This window comes from Phalacrocorax aristotelis, chromosome 3 (genome assembly GCF_949628215.1).
Source record: "Phalacrocorax aristotelis chromosome 3, bGulAri2.1, whole genome shotgun sequence".
NCBI classification, from domain to species: domain Eukaryota; kingdom Metazoa; phylum Chordata; class Aves; order Suliformes; family Phalacrocoracidae; genus Phalacrocorax; species Phalacrocorax aristotelis.
The window spans coordinates 61,535,150-61,550,296 of record NC_134278.1 but is presented as its reverse complement, the minus strand read 5'-3'; the positions used below and the strand labels follow the sequence as shown (position 1 = coordinate 61,550,296).

Below are 15,147 nucleotides of genomic sequence, written 5' to 3'. Positions count from 1 at the left end.
ATTGCTTCAACTTGTTTGAGATTAATAATCAGACATTTCCGTGTTCAGGTTTACCTTGGATATTCACCTTTAACGTGAAGTTTTATCCCCCTGATCCTTCACAGTTGACTGAAGATATCACTAGGTATGCATAGTTCCTGATTTTAAACTTTAAAATTACTGTTAGTCTAATTTGAAGACCATATAAAATTTATTCTTCAGTTTCTGGATGCCATAAAAGGTTTGGGTATTACTGTAGAACACTACAGATGTTCTTACATCAACTGCTTTTTGGAACAAGGTTGAAAAGGCAAAGCGAAAACTTATGGAAGAAATCTGAGAAAGAAGAATTTATTGATAAGTGACGTTATGATTTGGGTGGGAGGTAAGATGCGAATGATCATATTTGAAAGAAGCTAGTGTTTTATTGTCAGGCTGCTGCTTTATTATATAGCAAATGAGTGTGTGTGGGTTTTGATACTAAGAGCAAAGCTCAGGGGATCCAAGGTACTTCAGTAATAATCTAGGCTAGGTTTGTGAAAACAGTTTTATGCATATGCATTAAATAAAACCATAAAACATAATAACATCTGAAAATAATTATCTTCCAAAGTTCTTAGAAAATACTTAGAATGCAGTGGCTACTAGGCACCTAAAGAGTAGCATCAAAAGACTAACATAACCAGTGTGTAGAGTGTAGGGGATTCACACTCATTTTTTCAGGAGTTATAGAAAACCTAAAGATTTAGTTTTGGTTTGGAGTTAGCTGACTCTGCTGAGGCAGGAGATCCGTTACTACACATTGCATCGGATCATTCATCTGCACAAAATAAGATAGCTACAGAAGCATTTAGTTGATATATTAATACAAAGAGTCTAAGACATTTAGAATGCAGTGTATTTAAGAGTCTGTTTTGTTTGAAATTTTTCAGTAAATTGATTGGCTTTTCAGTTGCATGCTTTTATCAGTTGAACATTTTTAAGGTTATACCTTAAAGCTAAATTCCTTAAAATTTAAGCTTCACTAGTAAAACTTTTTTTTATTGACATTAAAAATGTGCACTAGGGTAGGATGTCTACTGATTGTTAACTCCTTAAATTTGGTAGAAGTATGCAGTACCTGAAATACTAAATTCTAATACGTACATGGTTTAAGGAAGGCAATTATGGGTTCAGTACTAAACTGGATTTGTTGTGTGTGTTACATGATTTGATTACCTCATGAACTACAAGGGGTATAAAAATTAGAATTTTACAGCCAAAGGGAAATGTCAAAGGAAATACACGGGTTTGTATTTGAAACCTTAGATACCTGCAGGCTACAATGTGAAATGCAGGAGTTCCTAAGTTAGCTTCTGTTACAAACTAGATACAGTTTTTCATTCATTTATATCAGAAATGGGATTTTTCCTGCTCTTCACAGTATTTATGAAAGTAATATTGAGTCTTAAAAATGGAAATGAAATTTGTTGTGTGGCAGTAATGCTCAAATCATGTGAGGTGTAACAAATTATTAATGCATTGCCTTATTTGAAAATAAGCGTATATGATTGCATGCATCTCTGAATTCTGCCATATCTCTCAAACTTGACACTGGTAACACTTTCTCTGTTCTTGTTTTTGTTTGTTTCTTCTTTCGTTTTCTTGCAGATATTTCTTGTGCCTACAGCTTCGTCAAGATATTGCTTCTGGTCGACTGCCATGTTCTTTTGTGACTCATGCCCTCCTTGGCTCATACACCCTGCAGGCTGAGCTGGGTGATCATGACCCCGAGGAGCACCGCAGTGGCTATATCAGTGAATTCCAATTTGCACCCAATCAAACTCAAGAGATGGAAGAGAAAGTAGCTGAGCTACACAAAACGCACAGGTGATTCAGATACAGTGAGATTAAATTAAGTCATTGTGCTTTGTCAGGTGTATGTCAATTCTCTTAAGAGTATGTGTAAATCTGTTCAGCTGAAGCCATTGTTACTTCGGAAATCTTTGCTATGTAACTAGAACATCTTACTTTCATGTGTTTAAAAATTCCAGTTTGAAAACAGTAGCCTCACTAAGATCTTTTGATCTTGTTCTTTAAGAGAACTTTTGGAGAAAAAAATTTTATCAGAGCATATGAATTAGTTTTAGCAACATCCAGCTAAATATTTTGAAAGAGTAAAGGTGGGGAAAAAAAAAATAAATATATATAAAAAGAAATATAATATGGTCTGAAAGAACACTTCCCCTTTAGGGCAAAAATGCTATTGATACCTTACAAACTGAGGTTTTTCTGTGTGTCTGAATCCCAGGATTCCACTCAGTTTTGATTCTCAGTTCTATTGTCAATAAACTCAATACTTATTCAATGGTTTTAGGGGCTTGACTCCAGCACAGGCGGATTCCCAGTTCCTAGAAAATGCTAAGAGACTGTCCATGTATGGAGTGGATTTACATCATGCCAAGGTATTGGGGGTTGGTTTTGTTTTGTTTTCTTTTAGGATAGACATGCTTAGTATAAAACAGCATAGTATATATAGATTGTTTTAAAAACTTAATACCCTCAGTTCTTAAATATAAGCCTTTTATCTCTTGCTCATGATAATTACTCAGTTTACAGCTCTACCATCCTTAGAATTTATTTAAAATCTAAGTTTAATGCATATGGCATTAAAGGCATATGGGCAGCTTGGAAATAATATTTTATTCATAAAGGCAGCTAAATATGTTTTAAATGTCAGATTTCTGATGCCAAGGAGATGTGGGGCAAAAAAGTAAAGCCCAAAATAACATGTAATTGTTTTTGTAATACCATGAGAGTTAAAACCAGGGGGGAGGTCTTGGGGAAGGGTGGGTTTTTTGTTCTTTTCCCACTCCTCTGTGTAGGTCAAATCAAGTTTGCATTTCTAGTGGGATTTTTTTTAGTTAAAAGCCCAGCAAACCAATTAACCAACCCCCTCCCATTCCCTCACACAAATCCAGAGTCTCAAACCGTTAGGAAAATTAATGCATTGTAAGCATATCAGCCCTATATTTAAAAAAGAAAACCAGAACTCAAGTGCTGGAGAAACATTGTTTAATTTTGTTTCATATGGAAACAATGCCCACTTGTTTTTGCAATTTTCCATAGACTTTTTCCTGTGTTCTGTTAGAAGCACTGGAAAGAAATAGACTTAAATTTTTGTTCACTTACATCAACTGTGTCTGTAACATATACTAATTTTTTAATACAAGTGCAGTGTGGCAGTTAACTTGATATATGGTGTTTTAAGGAACTTAGATTTTTAGAGTTTTATTGGAGATTTCTTTTGCTGTAGTGAAGTAGCTGCAAGCATTAGAACAGCTGTTTGCCAGGATCTGCTTGTAGCTGCTAGTTATGCCAGTGAAGCAACATATTAGCAACATTGTTGGCATTAGATGTAGTTGATTTGTTGTTGGGGGGCACATGAGATTCTGCTGTATTGTGTAGTGGTACAGTGTATGGAAGCCTTATCAGTTAGTGGTAAGTTCTGTAGCCTGTAAAACTTGCATCAAACACTGACAGTGAAGCAGAACGCTCAGAAACCTGGCCTGCCAGCCCTTGGAAATGTGTGTTGACATTTTCAGCCAGCTGTCCATTACTTCCTGTATCTTTGCTGGAATAGTAGGTGACTAAAAAATCACCATAATCACCAACTTGTTCAGATCTTCACTGACTGTTTTAAGTTGGAAAGGTCTGGTGTTAGCTTTTCTGCTTTGAATATTTGTTGAAATTATTGGTAGTGCACCCACAATACCTTTCCTCACTTGTAAGTCGTTTAGTCCCTAATGCTAGAATATCGAAGAATTTTCCAGAACTGTGGCATATGCAGTGGCATATGAGTGCCAAAGCCATTACTTAGAGACTAAAGCCTATATAAAACTAATATACTTGGCTATTTCTGCTTTGCGGATCTCATTGTCAGGGTCTTTCAGGTTTGAATATGAAACAAGTCCCAGTTGCATTATTCTCTCAAGGTATGCCAGTGATAATTACTGGTTTGGAAAGTTATTAAACTGATTTTTATGAAATTGTCTCACACATGATAGGATTCTGAAGGTGTGGATATCATGCTGGGTGTGTGTGCGAACGGACTGCTCATTTACAAAGACAGACTCCGGATCAACCGCTTTGCTTGGCCAAAAATTCTGAAGATTTCCTATAAGCGAAGTAATTTCTATATCAAAGTCAGGCCAGCAGAAGTAAGTAGTACCTTTCTGACTTGTGTCTTTTGTGAGATCATTTCTATCTAGCAACAAGATAATATCCATATTTTTTTTTTCCCCAGATGTCCTCAAAGGCTTAGGTTGGATTTGAGCAGAACTTGAGGGTTTTATTTTCCCCTTCAAATTCTACTGATTGTATTAAACACTTTTATTAATTAGTAAATGCAAACCAAGAAGAAAATCTAATTTCTTTTGTTAATAGATACCATTTTGTGACTTTTTTTAACGAGGAAAGCTAGTCACAGTGGCCACAGTCTTACTGTCTATACAAACTTGCAGTCCTGGGGGAGAGCCAGCCTCTCTTCCTCTCTGGGTATAATTGTTCACTAAATGTGAACGCATCTAGTTGTATGTGTAATAAAAGGCTTGAGTTGTCCTCTAGGATGTTATAACTCTTTCTGTTTAGCTGCTGTGGAAATAGTGAATTCAGCTTTCTTTTCAGATACCATTATAAGTTTGTGGGAGTTCCTGAAAGGGGGGGGGGAGGTGTCATGTTTTGAACACATTGTAACTGGAGATGTGGGTGTGGGGGGTGGGGGTGGAGTCAAACACTATAATGCTTTCTGAAATTATATTCTAAAATGTTTAAGGTAGGTTTTACTGCATAAATATGTAAAATAAGAGAAGTCTAAATACCAACAGTACAATACCAACACTGTAGATTATAAGTTTTGGAGCACAGGTGTATTGTTCTTGCACTCTACTGATAGTGCATACGTGTAATATTTTGTGCTAAGAAACTATTGTATAGTGAAATGGATCAGGTAAGCTTAACACTGCAGTATGGATTTCAGACTTCTATGAAATCCAAGGAAACTGCAGTACCTGCAGTACCATTACTTAATGCATTTAAAAAATAAATACATGGGGCAACTAGTCAGGAAATCAGCAAGGAACACTAAAGTATTACTGGATTTCTCAAAAGAATCATTAATACAGTAGGAAGGGATACTGTGATTATTTACCCATCATGACTAGCCTGCCAAGTATAATTTTATTAAAAGGCTGGAAATTCTGATTTATTTCTTTCTAAATCCTGTGAAGTCTTATGAGAGGACAATTACAGCTTGTTACAGTAATGGAATTATCTGAACTCTGCCTGCTAGTTAATAGTCAGCTTAAGGAAATGGGCTAATTTATTTGTGGATTCTTTCCAGCTGGAACAGTTTGAGAGCACGATTGGGTTCAAACTGCCAAACCATCGGGCTGCTAAAAGGTTATGGAAGGTTTGTGTGGAGCACCATACTTTCTTCAGGTAAATGGTAATTCTCTGCCTCTCCTGCTTTACCAGGTATGCTCATATCTTCCTTTGAAAGGATATGAGGAAAATAGAGAAGACTTCCATGTAATTTCTCAGTCCAGTAGCAGCTCATAGAAGATACCCTACCAATCATTGACCCCAAATTACCAATTCTGAAGATTTCCAGTACAATTAACTGTTTTATTTAAACTTTCAGAGTGCTAACAGTACAAACCTAAACTAGTGATCATATGTAAGCCTTGATGAGAAATCAGGTCTTCGGAGTGACCATCTAGAAAGCCGTCCTTTACTCCTTCAGGGCTTGACAGTATCTTCATTGATTTCACTTACCAGAATATTCTGCTGAGTGTAAATGCTTACAGCTGAATTATTGCTTATTTATAAACTGGCCTGAGTACACAATCATTCTTAAAGAACAGAGAATGACTTTAAAAACAGACCACTATTTGTTTATATGATAATCCATAACTTACTTGACATTTTTTCCCCAGTAACTGGTAAACATAAAATTCTGAATTGATCATTGAAACTCTGGTCTATTTGTAAATAAGCACTTTAACAATAGGCCACAGAGTTGTTTCTGCTTCCTCCAGTGAAAGGGAATTTGAAAAACTTTCATTTGATTTTTATAGTAGCACAAACTCTGTGAGGGAATCTGTGCCCCACGTGGCCTAGGAGTCACAGATAAGGCTGAATCTGTTGTACATTGTATAAGCATTGAATCTGAGTTTCTTGCTTCAAATGAGCGCAGTAACTAGGGTATGTAAAAAGTCGGCTTTCTCCTTCAGCAGCCTGTTCTGGTTTTTTTGTTTTTAAAAAAAGCAATTGTGGTTTAGGGTAGATGCAATACTGTCTCTGCATACTCGTCTAAGCTGAATATAGTTGCTAGACTGAGACCTTTTAAAGGACTTGGGGAACATGAGACCTAAGCAGTTCATTACTGGAGTTCTTTCACTGGATGGTTTTCAGTATTCAGATTTTCATTGAGCGTAGAGTATTCTTGAATGCAATATTAAATTTGTGCTAGGATTAGCAGTCAATCTCAAAATGCTTAATGTGGAAGCACTTAATTTTGAAATCTTCATGTTTGACATAATTCACTGGTTAGGTTTATTAAGATAGTCCACCGTTATATTCTTTAGAATTTGAAGTCTGCTTTGGCTGGTGATGTCCATTACACAAATAGCATGCAGTTCTGTCTGCAGTTAAAAAATTAGCAACATTCTTCAAATAACTCATGCAGTAGTTGGCTTTGCTGGGAAACCGTATTTCCTAATTTTATAGTAATAAAATGGAGCAGAATAGGGAAAAACAAATCTTATGGAAGTTAAAAATATGAAACTGAGAACTACCACTTCCAAATATAAGTTTCGAGGAATGTTAATACATTTTAGATAATCTTAGTACAGAAATTCTGACATAATAAAAATGATTGGATTTTATTCCAATCAGAAGTGGCTTTTACTAACCAGGAATTACATTATAATGAGAATTATGTAACAAATATTTGAACCATTCTGTAGAATCCATATACTCCACTGATGTCATCAGACAGAAGATCCTCAGAAGCTCTCATCCTGATATAAAACAAGTAAAACAAATCCAGCGCTGTTTTTCTCAAAAAAAACCATAAAAAACCAAAATAAGCCAGAAAGCAACTGCTACAGACAGAGACTAGCTCTTTCCGAGCATGTGTAAAACTTGTATATGATACCACAGAAGTCTGTATTCAATCTAGATGTACATTTTTAGCTTCCAGATCTCTTAGCATGCCCTATGTAGTATTGTAAGATTCCTTGTGTTGTCTCTTAGTGTTTAATTTTTTCTTAAATAATTACATTGAGATCCATCGTCTTTTAATGTATGGGAAATTCAGCCAGCATATGAAGTTCTTGATAAAAATTTGTAATGAACTATATTGCAAATAACAATGAAAAGGCATTGGATTAACTTGTATCAGCTCAACCTTATCGGATTCCAGTAAGATTTTTGTAGAAATACAGTCAGACTCTGTATCCACATTAATCTTTTGAGGTAAGCTTAGTGTGCAACTCTGGGTCTTAACCAATGGCTGCAGAAACTTGCTTATAATTCTGCTTTATGATGTTTTTGTGATTATTTCGGTGTCCCCCCAGAATGTCTTAAAATGGTAAAAGCATAGTCTTCAGTTACTTTATGTAATTAAGCTTGTAATACAAAAAAGTCCATTCAAATGCCCTTAATCAGGAAGTAATTAGTTCTCTTGTTTCCATGTTAAAAGATTAGAAGTTTATCTCAGCAGGGTGGAAGATAAAAATGGCAGTTAATGCTGTAGCCTTGCCAAGACTGGAAAAGAACAGAAGAAACCTTGGAAAAAATCTTAGCCTTCTTCCTCTTAACGCATAATGCACTCTGTCTTGGAAATAATGTGAAGAAGTAAATTGTCACAAAGATTGCATAAGGCTGTTTTATAAAAGCAATGAAAGTGAAGCTCCAGATACTTGTGATTTTATTATATAAGTGGCCTTAGTGCAGCAGGGTGGATTAGTCTGTCTTGAATTCTGTTTTCTTTAAAAATGTGTTGGAACGAATTAGGATTCAGGTGCGTGTGTACGCATCTTAAGCATGCAGGATTGGATCCTTCTGGCTAGCACTCTGAGCAAGCCATAAACACCCTCTTTTAGAGAAAATGGTAACCTTCTGCCTAGCTCACTGTCCTTCTTGATAAGGATCTGAAAATTCTTCAGTTTTGCTGAAATATCTTTAGAATGACGGTCAGTTTTCAGAACCCACCACTCGATACTGTCTTAACACATGTTGGATTAGATTCCAATGACACAGATATTCCCTGTGCAAATGCTTCAAAAGAGCAGAACAAAGTCAGCATCCTTTAAAGTCTCATTTGCCCATCTGTGCTATCCTAAGTACAAAGGGTACAGTAGTTGCTGGTTCTGCTTGAAAGAAGCTGATGTTCAGTGAGCTTCTTATTCTTTGCAGATCCTCATATCAAAAAGCTCTATCTGTAATAGTCTCATGGTTTTATACAGAGGGAGAATAGGCCATGGAGACTGCCGTGCTGGGTGAGTATGTATATGCAGCACTACGCTGATCCAGGGAGCAACATCAAAGACTTTCCTAGAGAAGCTGAGACTAGGAAGAGTTCCTGCAGTGATGCCTGTTTATCCTATCAGCAGGAATGGCACTGGAACAAACACTATCCTCAGTGCTGAAGCTGATGGCTCAGATTTCAAAAACAAAATGCAAGCAATGAGGGTTAGATGAATAAGAGCCTGAAGTCCTCATACTGAAGGAAATTCAGGGAGGTATAGAAGAGGACCTGTCTCTTCAAACTCATGTGGTGTCAAAAAGTGGTGGAACAGAGAATTCCTTGTAGCAAATTCTGCCACATTGTTACTTAAGACTTTTTGACACTAGCACTTAAGTACAAACACACATACCCCACATTAATAGTACTTGTAACTGCATCTCTTTTTTCACCCTTTTCACAATAAGCATATCGGTTTTTTCCCCTCCTTATATCCAGTAAGCATTAACTTATAAAAATCTATAAATGATGTTGTAAAGAAACTGGAGTCTGAATCTAGCTTGTTACACTTCTTTCTGTTGGGTCACAACACTCTAGTTATCTCAATCTTTTTGCACTTGGTACAGCCTTCTATGCAGCTTTGAGATGCCATCCCCTAACTTTGAGGAATAGCAGCTATATTGGTACCCTGGAACATAGGAAAGACAGTAGAAGTGGGATGTATAGTTTCTACTATAAGTAACATTCTAAGGAAAGAGATCTGAAAGGTATTCTACTTGGACCTATAATGGCCTCAGCTTTCTAGAAAAAATACCATTTAAACAAGGTAGCACCAAAAGATAAGGATCCCAGATGCTTAGTCACACTGTGGAAAATGTGGTGGTTATCAGCATCACTTCAATTCCTACTGCAAATAGTAAATAACATGCATTTTTTTAGAAGTTCTCAGATCTTATGGTAGAATCCTTTCTTGGAGTGCACAAATCATGCATGGTGGCCTAGAGTTGAAACATGGTAAGTAGCTTTAAAGTACCTCATTAAATACATAAAGTCTTTTTAACTGACTCATCATATTTACTTTTTAGACTTGTATCACCAGAACAGCCTCCAAAAGCCAAGTTTCTAACATTGGGTTCCAAGTTCCGCTACAGTGGTCGTACGCAAGCACAGACGCGACAGGCTAGCAACCTCATAGACAGACCAGCTCCGTACTTTGAGCGTACTTCAAGCAAACGTGTTTCCAGGAGCCTTGATGGAGGTATGAAATTTCGTTTATTCAGTGTAATGTGTTGTCACTCTGATCTGACCATATTCAAAAATGCTGACATTATGGATGGCCAGAATATCAATTGACAAATGTATAGATTTCAGTTTCTGATGGGTGATGTGAGGAGTAGCCACTTCGGTTACTTGTCAATTTTAGGTGACCTAAACAGTAAGCTAAGTCACTGTCTAAATTGTATGGCACTGCTGTTAATATATGGAGGAGTCTATGTTAGACGTACAGCATCTGATCACTACTCATATCCATTTTACGGGGTAGGCGTGCTCTATATGCTGTTGATCAGAATTGTTTGGTCAGCAGCATCTTTTGGGCTCTGGGTTGGCCTGAGTGCCCCTCAGCACCAAATAGAAAAGGCAGAACAAGTTTTTTTCTTCTAGTTTTATATCATTTTGTTCAGTATATTGTTATCCTGTATATTTATTAGTTCTGTGCTTAGTTAACAAGTTTTATTTTGAAGTTGTTTGAATAGCTAAAATTCTTGTGTTGTTACTGTCATTGCATTGGTCTCTTTGAGCAGACATAACCTTCTGGTTTCCTTTATTAGAAACAGGCATGCTTTCCAAAGGCAGGTATAGCAGCAGTATGTGAGCAAGATGTAGAAGCACATTTTTTGCTCTAAATCACTTCTGAAATAAATGAGGTAGACAGATTCTCCAGAAAAATTATGTGCAGCAGTGAAGTTTTCTATGCCTGAGATAGTATCAGCGAGCCTTTCTGAGATCTCTTGTACATCGTCTGAAGAATACAGAGGTGTATCCATGTGTGTTCAGGCCCAAACTTTCACTCTTACGGAGCCATCACAGTGAAAATTTTGAGCATGACGAAATATTCCTCTTGGTTTTTCTTTTTTTCCCCCTTTAATCATCTTTGGCTTCATCTCAAATGAAACCAGCTGTTCCTGGCAGCATTTACGGCATCTTGCTGGTGTTGCCATCTGCAGGCTGGAATAGTTGTAGACTGTTCATTTGAAGTCCAACTTATTGTTCTTTCTTCAGGCAGTAATCCAGATGTAGGTTCATACTGTGAGTGTACACTTGAAATGAGAAATACTGTAGAGGGTGCGCTTGCACTCTGCCTCTCCCTTGTGAGCAGCATGTCCAGTGCTGTTGTTCATACCAAATATCTGGAGTTGCATACTCATCCTTTTAAGGGTTACTCTTGCTCCACTCCTACCTTGCCCTCACTAGAGGGACTGCAGCATGCTGGAGAAACGGGCTGAAAGGAGCCTTTTGAAATTCAACAAAAATAAACGCAAAGTCCTGCAGCTGAGGAGGAGTAACACCATACAGCACTACATGCTGGGGGACCACCTGCACTGAAAGCAGCTTTGCAAAACGGATCTGGGGACTCCTGCTGGACAAACTGAACATGAGTCAACAGTGTGCCCTTACAGCAAAGAAGGCCACCTGTATCCAGGGCTGTATCAGCAAGAGCATAGCCAGCATGTTAGAAGAAATTATTATTCCTTTCCATTCAGTACTTTGAAGACCAGATCTGGGGTACTGTGTCCATCTTTGGGCTCCTCAGTTTTAGATGGGCATTGACATCTTGCAGTGAGCCCAGTAAGGGCCACCAAGCTGGTCAGAGGGCTGGGGGCCTGTAATATATGAGGAGAGGCAAAGGGAACTGAGGTCCTTCAGCTGTAAGAAGAGAAGGCTGTACTGATATACTGCTGTCTACAGCTACCTACAGGGAAGGTACAGAAAAGATGGAGCCGTGCTTTTCTTGGAGGTGCCCAGTAATAAGGCAATGGGGAGTGCCTGCAAGTTGAGACACAGCAAATTTCAGTTAAGAATAAGAATTTAAAAAGACCTTGGATATGCTTCACTTCAACTGGACAAGTCCCTGAGCAACCTGATATAATTGGACCTGCTCTGAGCATGGGGTTGGTCTAGCTGACCTCCACATCTTCCTTCCAACCTAAATTATTCTGTGATTTGTCAAAAGTTACTTGTGGCAAGTATATATACCCAAGAAATGCTCAATTTGCCACCCAAGAATGGATCAGAAGCTTAAATTGCAGGAATTATTACTTAGAGAGGCCCAGAAAGCCTAACATCCCAAATCCCACATTTGCCATTAGCTGGCCGTGGCTTCTTAGCAGCTTAAGGGAGTCTCTGATGTGGAGCTGAGACTATTTTCAAAAGAGGATATCCCCCAAAGGTACTCCAAGGAATACATCTTCCTCCCTACTTTCTGTACCTTGGCTTTGTAAATTCAAGGCATAGGGAGGTATTACAGAAGATGGCTAAATGAATTAAGTTTATATCAAAGTTGTGTTTCTTAAAGCTGCTCAATTTAATGAATTCAGCTTTATTTCATTACTACTTTTTTGACTAAGCCAGTCATCCTGACTTTAAAAAAAGCTATCCTGCTTATTAATCCTATTACGCTGAATCAAATAAGAGAAAACTAATTTAGGGCCTTTCACTCTCTTGTGCTTTGACTATATTCAAGTATACATAATCAGTATTTCCCCCTCCCATTTTTCACGAGCATATAGGGAGGAAAAGTCTTGCTTTCACCGAACTGTTGTTTCTGCAGTTTCGCCTAAGGTTCCAGAATAAAAATACTGACAGTTACATGCATAGCTATTTCTATATTGCATTAAAGGAGTCCTCTCAAAATAGCGGATTTCTACAAAATACTGTTGTCGATTTCTCTTGTGACTGTAAATCACCATAACAAAAGAACATACCTTCAATTTGTCTTCCAAGAGTAATGAGAAAGTTGATAATTAAATACCTGCCTGATACTGTGAGGTTTTTCCCTTGCATAGTAAGTGCATATTATATGACAGAGGTACATTGCTGTTCATATCAGTACAATTAGAACCATAGGCTTTTTGCAAAGCCAAGAAGCTGAAAAATACTGCATCACTCAGTAATTACCCTGTATTGCTCATTGCTGGCATCACCGTAAAATCATTATGTTAAGAAATCTTAAAAACAAAGTGTTCCAACTTACCCCAATTAACCAAAATTATTTTCTTCTCTAATAGCTCCCATGGGTATCTCAGATCAAAGTCTGCTAAGAGACCTCCCTGCTGCTGGAGGACAGGCTGCTGGAGATAAAATCATTGACATTGAAGCTGCTGGTCAGGCCAAGTTAAAAGAAGGTGGCAGAGAAGAAGATGGAAGCCCAGTCAAAACTCCGCAATTAGAATTGCCTCAGGATGGAAAGGTATGGCTAACTTTCACATCAAAATTATTTGTTCATGTGGGGTGTGTCCATTTGTTGTTATTTAGTGCCTATCATTTCTAAGCATCATACAGAACACCATATTAAAATATTAAAGGAAAATTGTCAAGTGCTTTCTGTAGGTTTAACTTAAGTGCATGTAAGCAAAAGAGAATACAAACTTCTAAATGGCATTGACTACGGGTTTCTTCTATTGCTATAAACTTACTTTGAATTCTCAGTAAGCTTGCCTGAGTTCTTGAAAAAAGTGTTTCAAAAGGTAAATAATGTTTTGCTAATTTCCTTTGTTTGTTTAGACTTTTAAAACAAGTTAGTATATCCACAGTTTTTTACATTCTACAAAGTTGGGTATATTATGACTGTTTAATTACCATAGGTAACAGTATAGGTTTTGTAGCTATTGCAGAATTATTTCATCCTTTAAAAACCTGTATGTTGACTGAGGTGTAGATTTCTGTGAGAAGTTGAGTACTTCGGTTTGTTCCTGTAGCAAACAACCATTTCATTTTCCTGTTTGTTTGAGCTACTGGGGGAATAGGTTAAAAAAAATTAAATTCAGATCTTGTACGATTTGATGTAAAAATTTCCTTTCATAGTGTCAGCTAAAATTGTGCTGCTGTTCTGTCTTGGACATAATTTTTTTCTGGCAGTTCTCCAGAACTTTCATATTTAAAGAGTAATTTTGTTTTCAAACGTTTTTGCAAGTTAGGTACCTATTTGATTCCTGAGGGGACTGCTGAGTTTCTCTGTGTGGTTCATAAGTTCCCACTGTATTCAAGTGTAGGAAGGGAACAAATCCCAACCGTTGCATTTTTTTGTTTGCTGGCAAGTTGAAATAATTTTGAATTAGCTTAGTTAAAAACCACACAGTTTCTTTATGGGAGAAAAATGGTAAAATAAGTTACTGTGTTTTGACTCTGGGCTTGGTAAAATGGTGATACTCCCTTTTTCAAAGCGGCAGTATCTTTCAATATTTTAACAAAAGAAAAAAAAAGGCAGTATTTTGGGAAGTTGTTGCAGGAAGCTGTTCAGTAAGGTTTTGTTACACATGCCAATTCTGTGAACAGCTTTCTTCCCCCCTAGCGCAGATACTTCTCTTCCTTTCTGGCTCTCTTTAAGTCTTAGAGGAAATGGTTATAAACCCAAGGATCAAAGTGCCAGTTTGTCTTTCGTGTACTGCACTGTCCCCTGACCTTTCTGCCAAAGCTTTCAATGTCTCTCCACTTCCATCTGTTGTGACTATTACAGTTCAAAAGTGCACAGTTCTTTACAGCCTGAGAACAAAACATTCGTAATGGGTTCCTTTTATAATCCACAGAACTAAACAAGTTGGCTGCTTGTAAAAGACAAGGGGATTTCTATTTTTATTTGGTGTTTCTATTGCATTAGTAGAGCTATCCCTGCTTCTAAGTAAAAATTTTCACTAACTAATAATGTCTTTTTTTCCCTCTTTTTGTGCCTTCGAACTTGCGTTTTGTTGTGATTTCATTTTCCATTGTGCATAGAATTTTTTTCTTCAGCTCACTCATGTACACCCATCATCACTACCTATCCATTCTGTGTCATCTCATCTCACAAACCTGTCACCTGTCCCTGAAGTGGACATGCTTTCAGATATTTCAGAGGAAGATCCCTTTGGGGAGCCCTTCCCTACCATCCCGGACATCTCAGACTGCAATTCCATGAAAGAAACACCAGATCATAATAAAAACAAAATAGCTTCACCAACTAATACCTTCGAATCTATGAGACCCCTAGCTAGTCAAGGCTCCCCTGCTGTGGAAGGAAAAATCCATACAAATGACTACCAAAGCACTGAGTTGTGTGTCTCGTTCAGCTTTATCAGATGCTTTTCTTTTAGTTTCCGTTCGCTGCTTGATGAGGATGGTTATATTACTTTTCCTAGCCTTCCTGATGTTTGCATCTCTTTCCTCCCACCTGGCCTTCAGCACTATATTCCTATTACCTCTCCTTCCTTCATCCCTTCTTTTCTCCTTATCTTTGTGCTGCTTCTGTCTGCTTTCCAGTCTATTCCTTTTTCACTCACATTTTCCCTTCCTCTTGCTCTGTCCCTCTGCTACCTGGAGCCTAAGGCGACTTCCTTTAGCGCCTCTAATGACAATGACCTGAATGACAAAGCAGAGGAAGAGGAGGTGTGTAATTTTGTTGCTTA

General features: G+C 37.6%; 1 protein-coding gene across 20 annotated transcripts in view; it reads left to right on the top strand.

The window, feature by feature from the left end:
- The window catches only part of EPB41L2 (erythrocyte membrane protein band 4.1 like 2), a 117,971-nt gene that overhangs the window by 80,154 nt on the left and 22,670 nt on the right, over positions 1–15,147 (top strand). For 19 of the 20 annotated variants that reach the window (XR_012659651.1, XR_012659650.1, XR_012659649.1 and 16 more), the window contains 7 exons: positions 49–124; positions 1,630–1,848; positions 2,336–2,423; positions 4,026–4,178; positions 5,360–5,457; positions 9,574–9,746; positions 12,775–12,956. Coding sequence is in view for 16 of the 20 variants with exons in the window: in XM_075087628.1 (XP_074943729.1) it covers positions 49–124; positions 1,630–1,848; positions 2,336–2,423; positions 4,026–4,178; positions 5,360–5,457; positions 9,574–9,746; positions 12,775–12,956 (989 nt within the window). In the remaining 4 variants the exon portion in view is untranslated. Of the gene's footprint in view, positions 1–48; positions 125–1,629; positions 1,849–2,335; positions 2,424–4,025; positions 4,179–5,359; positions 5,458–9,573; positions 9,747–12,774; positions 12,957–14,479; positions 15,128–15,147 lie in introns of all 20 variants that reach the window. The other variant, XM_075087634.1, reaches the window with a different exon arrangement.